The following is a 19731-nucleotide window of genomic DNA, read 5'->3' as shown; positions in this document are numbered from 1 at the left end:
AAAGAATCAAACTACTGAGGCAAACATTAGAAAGTGTCGTGAAGATAGCTCATCTTTAATTAAAACACTACAGAATTTCATCTTACCCTGATCCCCAAAATTTAACACGTTCAAGAATGTCATCACATATCGCTCGCCTGTAAATGGAAAAGAAAATAATTAGCATTTCAAATACACAGTATTTTCTTGCTTCCTTTTCTCTTATTGTCTATTGTCTCTTCCAGTTGGTAAATACTGTCAAAGCAGAAAAATTAGAAACTTGGTTAATGACATGGTCCTTGTCCTAATGTTGATTTAAAATAATCTCAAAATAATAACAATTTGGAAAGTGCTGGTGGCTTTATTGATAGCAAAGTTACAAACCAATTAAAAACAACAAAAATCAATAAAACCTGATACGTTTTCTTAAAAGTGTGAAGAGTTACAGAAATGTTAATAATAAAAATGATAATCTCAGGTTTTCAGGGAGGTCAGATAATCTGAGTGTAATTCTGTGAAATGAAAGGTCCATGATAAACTGCACAGACTCATCAGAAGTTTCCTCTCTGAGTGGAGAAAACTCTGTGGAGGCCAGCAATTCTCAGCAGTCCTAGTTCACAGTTCAAATCTAAGACAGTCTAACGCCTTCAAGGTAAAGACATTAGCCCTGAGCCCTATTCCCCACTTCCATGAATATTCTTATTATCCCTGAATGGGAAACACTGACCGCTATGGAGGAGGAGCACTGAGGAGGCCACAGCCCTGAAGGGCCAACTCTCTCCTCCTAAACACTTTCTTAAAGAAGAAAGCAGCATTAAGAGATGAGAATGTGATATTCTCTCAAGTCCCTCTCCCGATCCTTTCCTCCCTACAATGTCCCATTTTAGGCAGGGTGGTGGCAGGGACCTCTGCAGATCCTTCCAGGCATGGGCCCCCCAGTATCTCTGCTCTTCTCTAATCCATCCTCATCGATAACAGTTCCAGCTTTTGCAAATACAGATCTTAAGTCATCTCTTCTTTCACTCCTTTAAATGGCTCTATTGTGTTTGCAAAAAGTCCAAATGCCTTGGTTTTGCATTTGGGACCTTTTACAGGCTGACCTTTGCCAACAAAGGTCCATCTAGTTAAGGCTATGGTTTTTCCTGTGGTCATGTATGGATGTGAGAGTTGGGCTGTGAAGAAAGCTGAGTGCCGAAGAATTGATGCTTTTGAACTGTGGTGTTGGAGAAGACTCTTGAGAGTCCCTTGGACTGCAAGGAGATCCAACCAGTCTATTCTAAAGGAAATCAGTCCTGGGTGTTCATTGGAAGGACTGATGCTAAAGCTGAAACTCCAATACTTTGGTCACCTCATGTGAAGAGTTGACTCATTGGAAAAGACTCTGATGCTGGGAGGGGCAGGAGAAGAAGGGGACGACAGAGGATGAGATGGCTGGATGGCATCACCGACTCGATGGAAATGAGTTTGAGTGAACTCTGGGAGTTGGTGATGGACAGGGAGGCCTGGCGTGCTGTGATTCATGGGGTCGCAAAGAGTTGGACACGACTGGGCGACTGAACTGAACTGAAAGCTATCTTTTCAGCCTCCCTTCACCAGCCTCACCCCAACCCCCCACCATCACACTATCATCCTCTGCTACACCCTACATGGAGGTTTTCACCCCTCCAGCTCTTCTGAGTCAGGCTGGGCTGGTGCTCCCAGGCTCAGCTGTTGGTATCCTCACCACCTGCAATGGCTTTTCTGCAGGGACCTCCCTGGGTTCTGGCACAAAAGGCATCTCCCTCCCACATTCTGTCAGCTCCCTGAGGAACCATGTCTCGGTCATCTCCATGCCCCTGGCTGCCTAGCAGAGCTCCTGGAAATGAGAGCACTCAAGAGACGTCTGGAGAATGAGCTGTTTCCAAGTACACCCCTGTATCAGAGTTAACCACACAAATGCTTTAGTCTCTGCAGAGGGAATGAGCTCCTTGAAGCCATGTCCTGTTCCTCAGTCATCTGTATATTCTCAGCACATGACACACAGTGTTCAGGAAATGCGGGGGTAGAAGGTAACAGCACATATGTGTGTGTGAGTGTGTATATATACATGTGTATACACACACACACACATTTTTGCTATAACAACAAATGATTTTAAATTTTTTAGAGCTGTAGCTTTCAGAGAAAAAGAATCTAGGTGTCCTTGTCAGGCCCCTTCCTTATTTCACAGCCATGGAGAGGGAGGCCATAGGAAGTTCCTAAGGCCCTTTGCCAGCCAGGCCAGGATGAACCGAAGATGAAGCAGGCCCCCCTCGGGAGGCTCGAACGTGTGGCTGACAACCTGCCACATGACTAGCCACACATGACTAGCCACAGCAGTACAGACAACCAAGTTAGGGCCATTCCTAAACTCATTCAAACTGCCCTTTAAACTTTTGAAAGAAAAAAAAAAGTGCATTTAAGTAACTACCCATCCTCAAACTCCCTCCATTGTTTTGCCTGTTCTAACAATAATGTGAACTATCACAATATACAATTTCACTATAGCTACCTTTCTTTACCAAAAAATAATTGCTGTGGACTTCCCTGGTGGTCCAGTGGCTAAGGCTCTGTCCTCCCAAGGCAGGGAGTTTGGGTTTGATCCTTGGTCAGGGAACTAGATCCTACAAGCCACAGCTAAGACCCGGTGCAGAGAAATAAATATTTATAAAAACCCAAACCTTGCTGAATACGTATCAACGTTCCAGGCCTAGCAGGGTGTCAGGGAGACAGTGGTGAACAGCATGCTCCCTTGCTCTCAAGAGTTAAGGCACCTTCACTCAGCTCTCCGAAGGTTTCTGACCTTTACTTCCTCCAGAAGTCCTGTGAACAGTTTCACTTTTGTGATGGAAATGTTACGGCCTCAGGCTAGAAACAGGTGTTCTCAAAGCTCGGGGAGCCCTCAGGCACCTCCTAGTTCTATCTTTTAAACCACCAATGAGGGAAGTGAGGCTTGGGGCTTCCCTTTGGAAGTATAATGAAGAAAAGTAAAGAAGGTGGACAAAGAAAAACAACAAGATAGGAACAGTGATGTTTGTATTAGAATGCTAGAGTTTTAGGAAACTTTTTCCTATTTTCCAAAATTCTTGTAATGGGATTATATTATTTTTATAATTAAAAGATAGTTTCTGAAGACATTAAAAAACATGTTCAGTAATAGATACATACATGTATAGACACATGAAATTTATAGAGAGAAACTACTACCTTCAGCAGCTTATAGCTGCCTCCAATCTCATTCTTTGAAATAAAGCTGGGTATAAATACATACATATATATAAAATAAGATGTACTTTCAGCTTCTGGTTTGTCCTCTGCATTAGAGTTCTGTCACTGTTAAACTGGACAGTCCTAAGAAGTTGGAAGGTTGACCAAACTATCCCACCAGTGAATCTTATTGTTAAAGAAAATATATTTGACTTAACCCGAAATATTATCACGGCGACATGAAAAGAAATACTAGAAGCATTTCATGTTATTTTTTAATACTAATTCTTTGAAATCCAATATGTATTGAGTGCACTTACAGCTCATCTCAATTCCAAATGAGAAAAACTGGGTTCTTAAAAAGGTCACAAGGGGCTTTCCTGGTGGCTCAATGGTAAAGAATCTGTCTGCCAATGTGGGAGACACGGGTTCGATCCCTGATCCGTGAAGATCCCACATACTGTGGGGCAACTAAGTCCGTGTGCCACAACTACCGAGCCTGTGCTCTAGAGCCTGTGATCCGCAACAGGAGAAGCCACCACAAGGAGTCCGTGCACTGCAAATACAGAAAAGCCTGAGCAGCAGCGAAAGCCCAGCACGGCCAAAAGTAAACAAATTTTAAAAGGTATTTTTTTTAAAAAGCTCAGAGAAAGTGTATAAAATGTTCAGAAAATAAGATTATAGATAGAAGTGAAGTTGCTCAGTCATGTCCGACTCTTTGGGACCCCATGGACTGTAGCTCACCAGGCTCCTCCATCCATGGAATTTTCCAGGCAAGAAAGATTATAGATAGCTTTCTATATTTTCTAAACTTTCTGTAATTGATAGAATATTTCTATAATACAGTTATTATTACATATAATAATATATGTAATAATATTACATTATTATTCAGTGGGATTCTGGAATGAGACTCAGATTCAAAGTAAGTTGCTCCTAACTCTTGTAGGACCCTGCAGAAGTAATGTAACTTCACTGACGCTCAGTTTCCTCATCCATAATAAAAAGAACAATATCTTTCTTACAAGGCTGTGGGGAGATTTAAATTAGACAACTGAGGCATCACACTTAATAAATGCTAGTTTTCCTCTCCTTATTTAAAACCCTCCCAGCTCTGAGGCTCCTCTGACCCAGGGCCTCTAGGAAGCAGGTGGTCTGCATCTACGCAACCAGCAGTTCTGTAGAATTCCCCTCGCTGATACTTTGTGTGTGTTTGGTTTTGGTTTTGTGTGTTTTTGTTTTTTGGCCATGCCACATGGCATGTGGGATCTTAGTTTCCTGACCAGGGATCAAACACATGCTCCCTGCATGGAAGCTTGAAGTCTTAACCACTGGACAGCCAGGAAGTTCCCCGTCACTGATATTTCAGTTTCCTGACTGCTCAGAGCAACCTTTTACTTACCTTCTGTCAAAATCTGTTTCAGGAAAGACTGTTTGAAAAAACTCCAAGTCAATTTAGCCTCTTCCCAATTTACAAAAGCCTAGAAAAAAACAAAACAAAAAAACTCTAGGTATTGCAAGTCTAAGAATACAATAAATGTTACATGGGAGGCAAACTCAGTTTGGTCTCTAAATCCCAACTTGGATAGTCCCCACTAATTTTTCATTTACTGCTGCTGCTGCTGCTGCTAAGCTGCTTCAGTCGTGTCTGACTCTGTGCGACCCCACAGACAGCAGCCCACCAGGCTCCCCCGTCCCTGGGATTCTCCAGGCAAGAACACTGGAGTGGGTTGCCGTTTCCTTCTCCAATGCATGAAAGTGAAAAGTGAAAGTGAAGTCGCTCAGTCGTGTCCGACTCTAAGCGACCCCATGGACTGTAGCCCTCTAGGCTCCTCCATCCATGGGGTTTTCCAGGCAGGAGTACTGGAGTGCGGTGCCATCGCCTTCTCCATCATTTACTGCTAAGCACACAGAAAACATCCAACAAATACTGACAAAGAATTTATATTTCTAAATGTGAAGACAAAGGCTCTAGGTGGAAAAGCCTACCTGTGGGGCCTGCCCAAGATTCATTCACTGAGACCCCTAAAGAATTGTGCTGTCCCCTTGCTGCTGCCCTGGGAGTAAGCTGACCAATGGAAGATACACAATCACAGTCAGCTCTTCCCTTAAAAGACGTCTGAAGCATGCCGAGCTGCAAGACAAACTCTGCTCAATGTACTCCACATCTTAGTGCTCTACTTAGCCAACTTAGCCATTCAGGGTCCCTTCACATAGAGCATACGAATTTGGCTCATATATTTCAAAAGAAAGTAAGGCCTTCCAGATCAGTAAAGCCACAAAGAATTGGTATGACAGAGAAAACAAAACTTCTGATATGGCTCTTCTAAAACTCTCAGGGGAAGCACCCAAACAGCCCATTTCCTAAGGACAAGGAGGATAAGAAAGAAGCAAATGCTTAGGAAGGACAGAGGTCAACCTGTAAGAGACAGACAGGCAGCCTCGAAGCCGGAGAGCTGATTGCAAAATCTGAAGAAGGGCAGCTAGCTGGACAGGACTTCTTTGTTTCTACTTCCTCCTAATTCTTTCTGGGGCCCCTTGATCATGAAGGCAACCAAGGATTCCAGAATACTTGGTTTAGGTGTTAGGTTCTTAATCTCAAGGTACCTGCATTTTGAAAAGTTCTCATTAACTTAAACTGATGACTTTTCAAAGGTGGGATTTCAGGGGGCTCTTTAGGACGAAACAGGTGATTCATAAGGGCAAGCCCACCACATCTCTCCAAAATGTCAACTTTAGCTATGGAACCTGTCCCAGTCACATGGGCCCCTGATCTTGGCCCAAAGTCCACCTATGTAGTGGACATTGTATTTCTGTAGAAATATAATGCATGCCACAATATAGTTTTACATTTTCTAGCATCCTACAGTGATGAGTAAAGAAACTGGTAAAAGGCACTTTAAAATCTTTGATTAAACCTTAAATATTATCATGGCAACATGAAAAGAAATACTAGAAGCATTTCATATTATTTTTTATATTAGTTCTCTGAAATCCAATGTGCATTGAGGGCACTGACAGCTCAATTCCAAATGCTCTGCAGCCACATGTGGCTGTTGCTTACCATTTATGACAGAGCAAGTTTAGAGCACCACTTGAAACAAGGGTCATTTCCAGTCCTCAAATCTTATCACCCCTTGGTTTCAGAACCTTTCTTTCCTATTTGGAAGGTAGTTTTGAATCCTTCCAAACCACACTGACTTCAGTGCATCACTGGACCAGGAGCCAATGCCAGGGTAGCTATAGTCCAGGGGTAAATTTTCCTCATGAGAAGGAAATCAGTCCTGAATATTCATTGGAAGGACTGATGCTAAAGCTGAAACTCCAATACTTTGGCCACCTGATGTGAAGAACTAACTCACTAGAAAAGACCCTGATGCTGGGAAAGATTAAAGGCAAGAGAAGGGGATGACAGAGGATGAGATGGTTGGATGGCATCACTGACTCGATGGGCATGAGTTTAAGCAAGCTCCCAGAGCTGGTGATGGACAGGGAAACCTGGCGTGCTGCAGTCCATGGGGTAGCAAAGAGCTGGACACGACTAAGCGACTGAACGACTGAACTGAATGAACTGAGAAGGAAATTGAACATTCACTTTTCCCAGAACAGAGTGCCAGACCTCCCTACACCACTAGGGGGCACTGTGGACCATATCATTCTCTGATGACGTACACTGATCCTGCCCATAGCTGGCTTCCTGGAAGCCAGAGCACAGCACCTTCTCTCTCTTTCACACTCTGCTCTCTCCATGCCGGGTGGCCCTCTGGAGGGGCGAGGTGTGTGGTCTACAAAGTAGTAACTGTGCTCTTTTCAAAGGAAATGAACAGTTACAGTGTGTCCACAAGGCTTCTGTGAAGCCTACTTGCCAGTCAGGCTGTGATTTGGTTTGGGAGGGTGGCTGCTGCTGCTGCTAAGTTGCTTCAGTCGTGTCTGACTCTGTGCGACCCCATAGAGGGCAGCCCACCAGGCTCCCCCGTCCCTGGGATTCTCCAAGCAAGAACACTGGAGTGGGTTGCCAATTCCTTCTCCAAGCCCTTAAAAAAAAAAAAAAGTTCTTTAGGAGAGTGCTATCATGAGAGTGTATCTGATCTGCAAGCTCATACTTGAGCATTCCTTCCTCCTAATGCCTTCAGCTTAAATGGACCCACGGTTTAGAAGGAATGGCCACACTGCTTACTAACTGCAAAATGCTCATTAATGATAGAGAGGCAGGAAGTTTGAGCAGAGATTAGGTTTCTACTCAGAGGCATCTGCTAAGTGGTAGAAGAAGAAGTGCATTCTTAGGGATTTTACTGTTCTGAATGGATTTGTCACTTGGAAAGGTCAAAAGAGGCCCCTTCCACGAAATCTAGCTGAGCTGGTCTATCCAGCTGTGAATTTCTCTAGAATCCCCTGACCAACAAACCATTCCACTGCCTCCCTGTACTGATGGAGAAACTGAGGTACAGATGGCGAAAGGTGATGGGCAGTACCTCTGGAGAAGGTCTGGAATCACAACTCAGGGCTCACTGTATTTTACCCTAAGTTTTACTCTTCCACTTCCCAAACCCCTTTGACTTACAATGGTCCAACCAGCTGCATCTTTACCACACAGTCAAGAGTCACAGGGGACATGGTCCCGTCCCCTGCCCTCCATCACCTCCACACCCTACACGGCACTCCTCTCTCTCCCTCTTGCTGCAGGGCTGTTGACTGCCCTTTGTCCACACTCCCATTTCCACACACCCTCCTTTGTCCTCATCACTTGAAAAATGACATATGATTGCCACTGCCTTCTCCTGATCTTAAACCTTTTCTCTCCTCGTGGCAAGGGTTCAGGTTTTAGAGTTGAGCTCAGGGACTAGAACTCAAATTACAGCTCCTGACACTTTTTTTTTTTTACTTCACCAAGTGGCTTGCAGGACCTTAGTTCTCCAACCAAGGATCGAACCCATGCCCCCTGCAGTGGAAGCTGAGTCCTACCTACCAGACTGCCAGGGAATTCCCTACAGCTCCTGACTTACGGAGTACAAAGGCCATGGGCAAGATATTTAACTTTGCTAAGCCTCAGTTTTCTCACCTACAAAATGGGATAGGAAGTCCTATCTCAGGACTTCAGTGCAAATTCTGAGCGCAGGGACCCCACCCAGGGCACCTGGTACAGTGCTTAACACAGATGCTGCTCAGTACATGACAGCTGTGTTAAATTCCTCAGCTTTACCTGAATACTAGCTGATCTTGCATATTAAACCACTCAGAAGTATCAAAGAGTACAAAAGATGTAAACGGCAGCCATTATTTGAAGTGTCATTATTTTAAGGCTAAATAAATATCTTTAAAGAAGATGAAATTCTATAAGAGGAGGAAAGAAATCTCCTAATTTGGTCAAGTTGACAGTAAATGTAATTTGTTTGACCAGTTTTGTACAAAGGAGCCCCCAGGACAGAAAGCTGCTCCAGAGAGTCAAGTTAGGCTGGTGTAGGCACCCACTGCATTCAGATTCAGCTCACTTCTTTTCTTAAAAAAAAAACAAAAAACAAACAAAAAAAACCACTTAAATAATGAATTGCTCTACCTGGAGCCTCCCAATCTTTAAGTAAAACAAATAATTACTTTGGGCAATAAGCTAATTCCTTTTGGACGAATTCAGAGCATAGAGATTAAACACACAGACTAAGGTTTTTTTCACAAACAAAAGTTAGAAAGAAGTGGGCCCAAAGCCAGCTGTGTGATTTGGGGTGGATCACCTAACTCCTCTGAACCTGTTTTCTCATCTGTGAATTGGGAGACAACAGTATTTACCTCATAGGGTTACTATGAGGTTTAAGGACAGAAGCAAGTGCTTAGCCTAAGGCCAGGCACAGAGTAAGTATGCAGTCAATGGCAGTTATTACAAACAATTCTTTGACAAAGTTCAAATACTTCCACGGAACTCTGTAAGTCTTTAACAGGGGCCTCAGGGGTCGTGTAGACCAATAATCTCACCTTAAAAGTGAGGACCCCTGGGACTGTCCTGGAGGTCCAGTGGCTAAGACATCATGCTCCCAATGCAGGGGCCCTGGGTTCCATCTCTGGTCAGGGAACTAATTTGCATGCTGTAACTAAGACCTGAGACAGTCAAATAAATAATTTTTTTTTTTTAAGTGAGAACTCAGAGATCTGGAGACCTACTGCCTCCCAAATGCACAGGAAGCTCCTTGAAGCTAAGCAGTCACCGTCCTACGTGTTTGTATCCCAGAGAGCACCCAAGCAGGGGCTGGGCTCTGTCAGGAGGAGTGCTGCCACAGATTGATGGTACACTCGACCTTCTCATGCTCAGGCCTCTAACAGTATGAGCACGGGTACTTTCGTGACAGGTGGACAGATGAAGCCGCTGAACTCTCAGCAGTCAACAGTGTCCGCCTGGCTAGGATGCTCCAGCGGAGCTACTCCAGCTCTGAGCGCAGCAGTGAGGTGCTGGTGATGGTGTGGGCTGTCATTTATGGATGAGCACTCGTGCCAGGCCACAGCATTAAGCACCTTACGTGCCCCGTCTCATCTGGCTCTCACAACCACCTTAGGAGGGAGGTACTCTTACTTAGTGAAGGACAGGGGAGCCTCGTGTGCTGCAGTCCATGGGGTCGCTGAGTTGGACAGGCCTTAGCGACTGAACAATTCATTATGCCCATTTGCTATATAAGGAAACTGAAGGTCAGAGTTCTGAGCCCATTACAGGGTTAAGTACACACTTGTCCGACTCTTCCTCTTTTCTCTCTGCCTGTATTAACAGTGCAAAAGCTGCACTTGAAAATACTGCTGGGCACAGGCACTGGCCCAATACGACAAGTTGGCCAGGCCTGGTACAGGTGGGCCCTGGGGAATACTCGAGGAGAGGAACTTTTCTGTACTCTCAGATGCGCTCTGTGGGCAGGGAGCTCCAGGTAAGAGAAGAGATCTGGAGTCCTGATCCACTAAGCCTACAGATAAGGCACCATGGCATCCAAAAACTGTGATGCTGATTTAGGCGAAAGGTAAGATCAGAATGGAGAGCTCTCTTCTAACAAGAACATACATCGCTTTGTTACATCAGATCTGGTTTTTCTTGAAAAGTTGTACAACAAGATTCCTAACATTCTGAGACTTGAATTCCAAATACTTTATTACATTTTTCAAGTAATCATGGAAGAGCTTTAAGGAGAAGCCCAGCTGAAGCCTTACCTCAACTCAGTGAACCACCTCCAGTGAACAAACAAGTACGAGAAAAAGAGAAAGTGGATCAGCCCAGACGGAGCAGGTCACAGAGCCACCACACAGATGCAGTGTGGTAAAACACCACAGGCGTGACTCCTGGGCCGGAGACTCTAGCTCTGACCCCACAAGAGTCGGGAGATAAAAGTCAAATGGACCGAGAGTTGAAGTGTTGAGTAGAAAGAGATTATGCCTCCCTCCCACCCATCAGCCTCTGGAAGCCTCAACTGTGTACCTGGGGAAGCGGATCATCTGAGAGAGTGGCCTGACACTAGACAAAGGAACCCTGCAGGGGCCTTCGGTTACATCAGCACCTCCAGACTGCCCGTGCTGGAGGTCAGGCCCGGAAAAACCAAGAGACGGCAGCAGAACAGAGAGCGCGAGCGTGGGGTGAGAGCCTGCGTTCTGCTTCGAGTCACGCCTATCCGGCTCCTGGCCTCACTCTGACCCCCAGCCCGGGCAGGTATTTAGTTGCTAAGCCTCAGCTCTAATAATGTCAGCCCCAAAGAGTTGCTGTAACCATTAAATACAGTATGTAAATCATCTGGCACAGGGAGTGGCAGAGGGTTTCTCATCTGGGGGCAATTTTGCCCCCCAGGGGAGCATCTGGAGATATTTTTGCTTGTTACAACTGAGGGGTGGTAGTTACTGGCATCTAGTGGGTAAAGATCCAGAACGCCGCTATACATCCTACAATGCAAAGGACAGCCCCCACAACAAAAATTATGTGGCCCACCCTGGAGAATGAAATGGCAACCCACTCCAAATCCCAGAGACAGAGAGGCCTGGCGGGCTACAGTCCATGGGGCCACAAAAGAGTTGGACACGACTTAGCAACTGAACAACAAATATATATATATGTGCACATATACATTATGTATCTATAACTGAATCACTGTACCGTACACCTGAAACTAACACAACGTTATAAATTATCTACATTTCAATAAGTTTTTTTTAATTAAAAAGAAAAAATCATGCAACACAAATTGTCATTAGTGCCAAGATTTAGAAACCTTGGCTGAGCACATAACAGGCACTTCATAAACGTGAGTTATCAAATTATCTTTGTTACTGTAACTATAAACAATAAATTGTCATTTCTTTCCCTCAAGGATAACCAGCATCTGTGATTAAAATGATAAGAGACAAAATACATTACTTACTCTACTTCTTGTCATACTGGGTAACAGATTTGTCATGCGGGAGACAGGAAGAGCTTGTTGCTTGGCTGATTCTGGGGAGCCCAATACCTTTGCAAAGTAAATAACATAGCAAAGCACCAGAAGTGTAGTATAGAAAAGCTGAAACAAAGAAAACAGTGGGTTTTAATTACACTGTTTTAATGTAAGCATAATTAAGAAGGGGTTTTCCGGGTGGCTCACTGGTAAAGAATCCACCTGCCAATGCAGGAGATGAGGGTTCAATCTCTGGGTCCTAAAAATCTCCTGGAGAAGGAAATGGCAACCTACTCCAGGATTCTTGCCTGGGAAATCCCATGGACAGAGGAATCTGGCGGGCTACAAACTCAGCAACTAAACCACCACCACGACCACCATAACTAAGATGTGCCTCTAGATTTGACCTTAAAGGCCAGTCAAGAAATAGAACTGTCTTAATTAACTGTACTTTCTATTGAGCAATGACTCACCTTCTGGAAAACAGTACTAGTCACTAACACTCAGCTCCACTGCAGCATCTCTGGGGAAGGCATCACAACACTCCACCTGACTGGGAGAATAGTTCTTCCAGGCAGGCAGAACATAACTTCCATGACAGACACCCACTAGGGCAACCACGCAGCAACGTCAGATACGTTCTTAGAGACTTGTATCTGGCCAAAGGGACGGCTTTCCCACCTAGACAGCACACCGTGAGGATCCACGTGTCCTGGCTGTGCTAATATCCAGGGATGTGCCATCATCTAGGGCTGAGAATTTTCCACGAACCCTGGAAACCTGTGACATTATGATTAAAAAGCAGAATTGAGCTGCTGGCTCTCCTCTCTGCCCAGCGCATGGGCAGAGCAAGAGCTACCACAGGACTGGGAGGGAAGAGGAGACAAAAGGCCCCACAACTCCTCCCTCTTCCCATCTGAGACAGAAAGATGGCTTCTGGTGAGGAGCAGCAGCCTGGGGTTTTGTCTGCAGGTTGGGGAGAAGTATCCCAAGAACCCCTTTTTACAAGTTCCCTTCTTCACTCTCACCCTGAGAACAGCATTGCACAGTAGCTCAAGAAGGACTGGGATCTCCAGGCACCACTTTCAATCTGGAAATACCAAGGCTTATCGTGTAAAAAAGGCACACATCAAGGACTAAGAGGAGTCTGGATTTAGCAGGTGTAAGCCCTCTGCTTTCCAAACCCATCCACGCCTGAGGACAGACCTTCCACCTGCCCTCCTTCTTTCATGCCTCAAACCCTTTAAGACACAAGCAGTGCTGTGGGAGCCACGCCATCTAATGCCAACGTCCTCTGTAACAAGCACCTTTTCCAGCCCCCTTTCCTGCCTCTGTCACCTTCCCGCTGACCAGAGCCTGGGGAGGAGCAACAGTCTCTTCACAGAGTATCCTAACTACAGGATCCCTGCCACCCCTTTTAATTGAGGAAAAATTCACATAACATTGACCATTTTAATCATTTTACAGCATACAATGCAGTGGTTTTTAGTACATTCACAATGTTGTATAACCACCACCACTATCTAATTCCAGAACATTTTTCATCACTCTAAAAGGAAATTCTTGGCCCATTAAGCAGTCACTCTCCATTCTTCCATCCCCTGATAACCACTAATCTGCTTTCTGTCTCTATGGACTTACTCTGGACATTACATATTAATGGAATCATATAATGGGTGGCCTTTACTGCCTGGTTTCTTTCACTTAGCATAATGCTTTTTTTTTTTAACTTTACAATATTGTATTGGTTTTGCCATATATCAACATGAATCCACCACAGGTATATACGTGTTCCCCATCCTGAACCCTCCTCCCTCCTCCCTCCCCGTACCACCCCTCTGGGTCGTCCCAGTGCACCAGCCCCAGGCATCCAGTATCGTGCATCAAACCTGGACTGGCGACTCGTTTCATATATGATATTATACATGTTTCAGTGCCATTCTCCCAAATCATCCCACCCTCTCCCTCTCCCACAGAGTCCAAAAGACTGTTCTATACATCAGTGTCTGTTTTGCTGCCTCGTATACAGAGTATCCAGTATTCTTGCCTGGAGAATCCCAGGGATGGAGGAGCCTGGTGGACTGCCATCTATGGGGTTGCACAGAGTCGGACACGACTGAAGCGACTTAGCAGCAGCATACAGGGTTATTGTTACCATCTTTCTAAATTCCATATATATGCGTAGCATAATGCTTTCAAGGTTCATTTACATCGTAGCACATATCAGTATTTCATTTTTATGGCTGAATAATACTCTATAGATATACCATATTTTGTTTATCCATTCATCAACTGATGAACATTTGGTTGCTTCCACCTTTTGACTATTATGAATAGTATTACTACAAACATCTGTATACAAATTTTTGTTTGATCACCTGTCTTCAATTCTTTTGGGTTATATATCTAGGACTAGAATTGCCGGATTATGTGGCAGTTCTATATTTAACATTTTGGGGAACTGCTAAATTGTTTTCTAAAGCAGCTGCACCATGTTACATTTCTACCAGCAATGTATGAGTATTCCAATTTCTCCATATCTTCAACAACATTTGCTATTTCCTATCTTTTTGATAACTGCCATCCTAGAGGGTGCAAAACAGTATCTCATCGTGGTTTTGATTTACATCTGCCTAATGACTAAAGATGGAGAAGGCAATGGCAACCCACTCCAGTACTCTTGCCTGGAAAATCCCATGGACGGAGGGGCCTGGTGGGCTGCAGTCCATGGGGTCGCTAGGAGTCGGACACAACTGAGCGACTTCACTTTCACTTTTCACTTTTCACTTTCATGCATTGGAGGAGGAAATGGCAACCCACTCCAGTGTTCTTGCCTGGAGAATCCCAGGGACGGGGAGCCTGGTGGGCTGCCGTCTCTGGGGTCGCACAGAGTCGGACATGACTGAAGCGACTTAGCAGCAGCAGCAATGACTAATGATGCTGAGCATCTTTTCACGGGCTTATTTATATATCTTCTTTGGAGAAATATCTATTCAAGTCCTTGAGCCACTTCTTGGGTGGTTTGTCTTTTGTTATTGAATTGTGAGAGATCTTTATCATTCTGGCTGGCTAGGCTAAGTCGCTTCAGTTGTGTCCAACTCTGTGCGACCCTATAGACAGCAGCCCACCAGGCTCCCGAGTCCCTGGGATTCTCCAGGCAAGAGCACTGGAGTGGGTTGCCATTTCCTTCTCCAATGCATGAAAGTAAAGTGAAAGTGAAGTCGCTCAGTCGTGTCCAACTCTCAGCGACCCCATGGAGTGCAGCCTTCCAGGCTCCTCCATCCATGGGATTTTCCAGGCAAGAGTACTGGAGTGGGGTGCCATTGCCTTCTCCGCTTTATCATTCTAGACTGACTCTTTTTATTTGAGTCATGATGCCAAGGGTTGAGGGACCTGCTTCAGGAGGAACCGGGAGGCAAGCTGGAGAAAGGGGAATCCCAGCGCCATAGGTGGGGCTCCCCTGCTGATATGAGATGCTGTTAGCTCTTCAACCTCTCCCACAGAGACTGACAGACAATGTCCCAGAGAAGAACTTCCACAAGTCTTATGATAAGGATGCCAATAAAACTCAAACTCAGAACTGGCCTAGCTGACCTATGATCTATGACGTACCCTGGGTGGGAGCTACAACAATCAGAAAATCATAATGCAAGTACCTTTCCCAAGAAGAGTCAACCAATAACTGGGCATCTCTATGACCCTCCAATCCTATTAGGGAGAGTACATCACAAACAATGATGAACATTGAGAATGGCAGTTCTAGATCTAATAAACTGTGGCAAAATAATCAGAAGTAACATTTCTAAAACATGCAATTGTTGCAAGCTGCTTTTAGGAAGCAATTCTCATTCTTAATCTACAATTTTAAATCTAGCTCTTCTATGTTTCACAGAAATAGCAGCAGTTTTTGCCTAGGACACAGGAAAACATTTTCACATAAATCATTACTAAGAATTTTAACTTGCTTTCCAATATATTAAGAACAATTACAAATTAATTTCAACTATGAGATGGTCTGATAACTATTTGATCTTAGGTTTCATTTTTTAAATTAGCACCTATAGTCTAGCTATGGGGGGCTTCCCAGGTGTCTCAGTGGTAAAGAATCCACCTGCCAAGCAGGAGATATGGGTTCGATCTCTGGGTCCTGAAGATCCCCCGGAGAAGGAAATAGCAACCCACCCCAGTATTCTTGCCTGGAAAATTCCATGGACAGAGGAGCCTGGCAGGCTACAGTCCATGGGGTCACAAAGAGTCAGGGACATGACTTAGTGACTAAACAACAAAAACAACTCAACAACAACAACAACAAATAAGTTATATATTTAATAGAACTAGAAAGATGAATTAGAACTAGAGAATGGGATAGAATTGAAGCCAAAACTGCTAAAACTGAAAACATACCTCCTATGACTTGATTCACGCCCTCTGAATTAGGAGAGATTTCAATCTAAGTTTAAAAGAGGCTTGTCAGAGATTCCAGCTATTCTGAAAACAATTGATTGAAATTCAGGGAAAATAACAATTTGATTCCTACCCCACCCCCTTGCTGCTTTTTTTTCTCCTCCAGAAGACTGTCAGACAATCAAAGACCAGTTTGATACAGGCTTGCCCACTTCTGATCTAAAGAAGCTTTCATGTATGAGAACAAGCTTTCATGTTCCCCTCACAGTGGGGACATGTGGCCTTGGACAGACGTGGCAGCCAGAGGAGAAGCAGTGCCAAGACCATCTTTCTAGAACTTACAGCCTTCTCCACATGCATGAATACTGCACATGTAAACCATGCAGTAACAAGAACAAGAAGTAAAAAACAGATGGAGAAACAGAGATTATACAGAAGTTAATTTAAAAGTCATAACTCTTACCTGGGCCAAAGAGAAAATGTACAGCCCCCAGTGAGGCAACCACAGCACAAGAAGGGCTGTCAGGACACTCTTGAGGATTACTGACAGGCTCTCAGCAATCACCTGCAAACCCATAGTGAAGGGTATACTTTAGAGACATTATTAAAACTAAAGAGGCAAAGGAATCCCAGACAATCTTGGATAATGGTTACCCTGGTGGTAGGGGTGGGTGGGTAATATGGTTGGACACAGTATTTATAATGTTCTACTTTGGGACTTCCCTGGCAGTTCAGTGATTAAGGATTCACCTTCCAATGCAGTGGGTTTGATCCCTAGTAGGGGAGCTAAGATCCCACATGCCTTTTGGCCAAAAAACCAAACATAAAACAGAAGCAAAACTTTAACAAATTCAATAAAGACTTTAAAAATGGTCCACATTAAAAATTTTTGTAATTAAAAAAAAATACTGCTCTATTTCTTGGGTTGAGTAGTAGGTTCATGGATCTTAAAGATTTATATATATGCTATATACTATGTTGTTTTGTATGTATAGCTTCCCTGGTGGTGGTTCAGACAGTAAAGAATCTGCCTGCAGTGCAGGAGACCTGTGTTCGATCAGTGGTTTGGGAAGACACCCTATAGAAGGGAATGGCTACCCAAAACTAAAAACGGTCCCCATTAAAAATTTTTTTAATTAAAAAAAAAAAAATACTGCTCTATTTCTTGGGTTGGGTAGTAGGTTCAAGGATCTCTAAGATTTATATACTATATACTAAAATGTTTTGTATGTATCAAATAATACACTTTAAAAGATGAAAAGTTAATATTATTATACAATTAAATAGAATCACTAGGAAAACCTGAAAAACCTCTATGGCCCTCTTAAATTCTTATTTAAACTAGTAACTTCTCTATTAGCAAACCTGTTCTTCATTAATAGTGCAGCAGAGTTAAATTTCAACCAAGCCCATCTGACAAATCTCAAGTGAATGAACTAAACTGATCATGTTACCTTTTTTCAAATATATTTTACATGGAAATTTGAAGAGCATTCTCTCTTATAAAAACATTTTTAAAACACCACTCTTTCGTTTATTCTTCTCATTTCTCATTCACAGCAGAAAGCACACTGACCTTGAGCTTGACAAACATATGTGCTTGTGCCAAGACCCAGAAGGGCTCTCCCAGAAGTTCCACCACTGCTGAGAAGCCAAACACCACCACTCCAGTTCCATAGTGGGGGACGACGTGAGGATCAGGCACTTCAAGCAACTGTAGCCAGACCCAGCCCAGGAACAAGGACCAAAACACACCCAAAGGGACTCTAGAAAAGGGAAAAAAAATGTCTTTTAATATGCTAAATATAACAATAAAAATAAATATATATTAAAATAGTAACACTGAACAGAAAAGAAATATAGTCATGATAAAAACAGCTACCACTTATTCCGGCACTTACCACATGCCAGGCACTATGATTCAGCCCGTTCATCTCTCTGAGTCCTCACATATTACTCTGTCATTACCCCCACTCACAGATGAAGAAACTAAGGCTGACAGGCACTAGGTAGTTTGGCCAAGGTCTTATTAAACGGCTAGTCACGGGCAGAAGAAGGACTCGATCCCGACCTAACTCCAAAGCCTGCTCCTACCCACTGTGTTACACTGACTTACAACTCCCAGAAGCGCCTGCTGTTTTCACTTAGAATGACTAAAGGATGGTATAGAGCTGGTCTTACACTTCAAATAACTGGTAGTCCAGTGCACAGTCTCCCTTCAGGTGTGACCAGAAGGCTCTTTAGCATGACTGGGTGGCTAACGGTCATTCCTCTAATAAACTAATCACCTACCAGCCCTTACAACAGTCACCTCCATGAGGTAATAAAGAGTTATGCAAGGGAAGGACTGGGAAACCATTTGAACCACCAGCCCTCCCAGCAGGATCTAAACTGCAGAAGAGCCATTACAATTTTTAGCTGATATACTTGGTCCTCAAGAATAGTCTAAAAGGCTCAGAAGTGAAATCAACAAAACAAAATAGAGGAAAGATACAAAGAAACAATTCAAAGGCTTTCAAAAAATAATAAGTGGCTGTTAAAAGATCAGAAAACACTGTAAAGAGAAATGGTTAGGAATAAAAAAGATGGCACAGGCTCAGTGGGAATCAAAAAAGCAGAAACAACCTCTGTTGTTTCTGAGGCTGAAGCGGGTAGAAATGGGGCTAGAAACGTGGCATAGAAACCCCCACCCAAAGCCTTCTCCTGGCTCCTGACTGTCCTGAGAGAAACAGCCAGGGAAGCTCCTTCACACAGATGTCCTCCACTTCCTGCCCCATGCCAATGGCCCAGAAGTCCATTGCAAAACCCAAGCTGGAGACTATTCAGCTTTAGGCAAGAAATCTATTTAACTTCTCACACTTACTACACTTGCCTCCGTGAAACTGTCTGCGGCCAAAGCACAACTCACGTGAGCCACAGGAGGTTGAGAGTCTGGCTCCAGTCTCGCTGGGCGGCCCCACTCAGACATGCTCTACGGAAGGCCTCTCTGGCCAGGAAGATGGTGGTCGAGTAAAGCAGTGTTAGCCTATCAAGGAAAAGCAGAAATCAATAGGATGTGTAGTTTTTTCATAGAGACAACTTCGGGGATTTTCCAGCAACCGGGAGAAGGAAAGGTCTCAGTTATCTTGGTGGTGATATGGAGGAGCAATGGCTTCTTACAGAAGCCCCTTCCCCAACTAATTGGACCCACACAGTAACAGAGTTAGGAACCCAATAAGGGACATATGAGTGTGTGCCCACAGAGAGTTACGCCCAGGAGAGAAACTGCCATAGCGGTCCCCCCAGGCTGCAGCCTTTGTGCCTATGCAGAGGTGTGGCTCTGACCATAAGGAGGAAAAAAGGACAAGATATGACCCCACACAGAGGGCCTCCTGGCCACCTTGACACTGGTGACCTAATGGCCCCTGTGAAAGAAGTTGAGGCTCTCCTGGACAATCTCAATGCAGGCAACGAGGTTGGCAGCCATGACTGGGGCTGCTGTAACCCAGAGGAGCAAGGCCTGTCTGCATCGTTCCTGGAGGGCAGCACCTAGGTGGATCCTCCTGCACCTTAGCAAAGAGTAGCTATGGTGCCCTTTCCTCAGCAGGCAGTGACCTGGATGAAGCCAGAGTGGGGACGGCCCAGGGCAAAGGTACCTGAGGTTGCCCAAGGACCATCCTGCAACTCAGTGCGTCAGCCCAGATGAGACTGAACCGTAACTTAAGCAGGTGGACAGGCCAGACAAGGGCTGTCGGTGCAG

The 19731-nt window shown here is 44.4% G+C and overlaps 1 protein-coding gene across 3 annotated transcripts in view; it reads right to left on the bottom strand.

Annotated features, from left to right (window-relative positions):
• Nucleotides 1-19731, bottom strand: part of RFT1 (RFT1 homolog) — a 48421-nt gene that overhangs the window by 24053 nt on the left and 4637 nt on the right. For all 3 annotated transcript variants that reach the window (XR_009732534.1, XR_009732535.1, XM_061396685.1), the window contains exons 3-8: nt 18901-19017; nt 17569-17758; nt 16456-16557; nt 11577-11714; nt 4607-4685; nt 87-137 (exon numbers count right to left, since the gene is read on the bottom strand). Coding sequence is in view for 1 of the 3 variants with exons in the window: in XM_061396685.1 (XP_061252669.1) it covers nt 87-137; nt 4607-4685; nt 11577-11714; nt 16456-16557; nt 17569-17758; nt 18901-19017 (677 nt within the window). In the remaining 2 variants the exon portion in view is untranslated. The remainder of the gene's footprint in view (nt 1-86; nt 138-4606; nt 4686-11576; nt 11715-16455; nt 16558-17568; nt 17759-18900; nt 19018-19731) is intronic.

The sequence above is a fragment of the Bos javanicus genome, chromosome 22 (assembly GCF_032452875.1).
Source record: "Bos javanicus breed banteng chromosome 22, ARS-OSU_banteng_1.0, whole genome shotgun sequence".
In the NCBI taxonomy this organism is placed as follows: Eukaryota; Metazoa; Chordata; class Mammalia; order Artiodactyla; family Bovidae; genus Bos; species Bos javanicus.
This window is presented reverse-complemented; position numbering and strand designations above follow the sequence as displayed.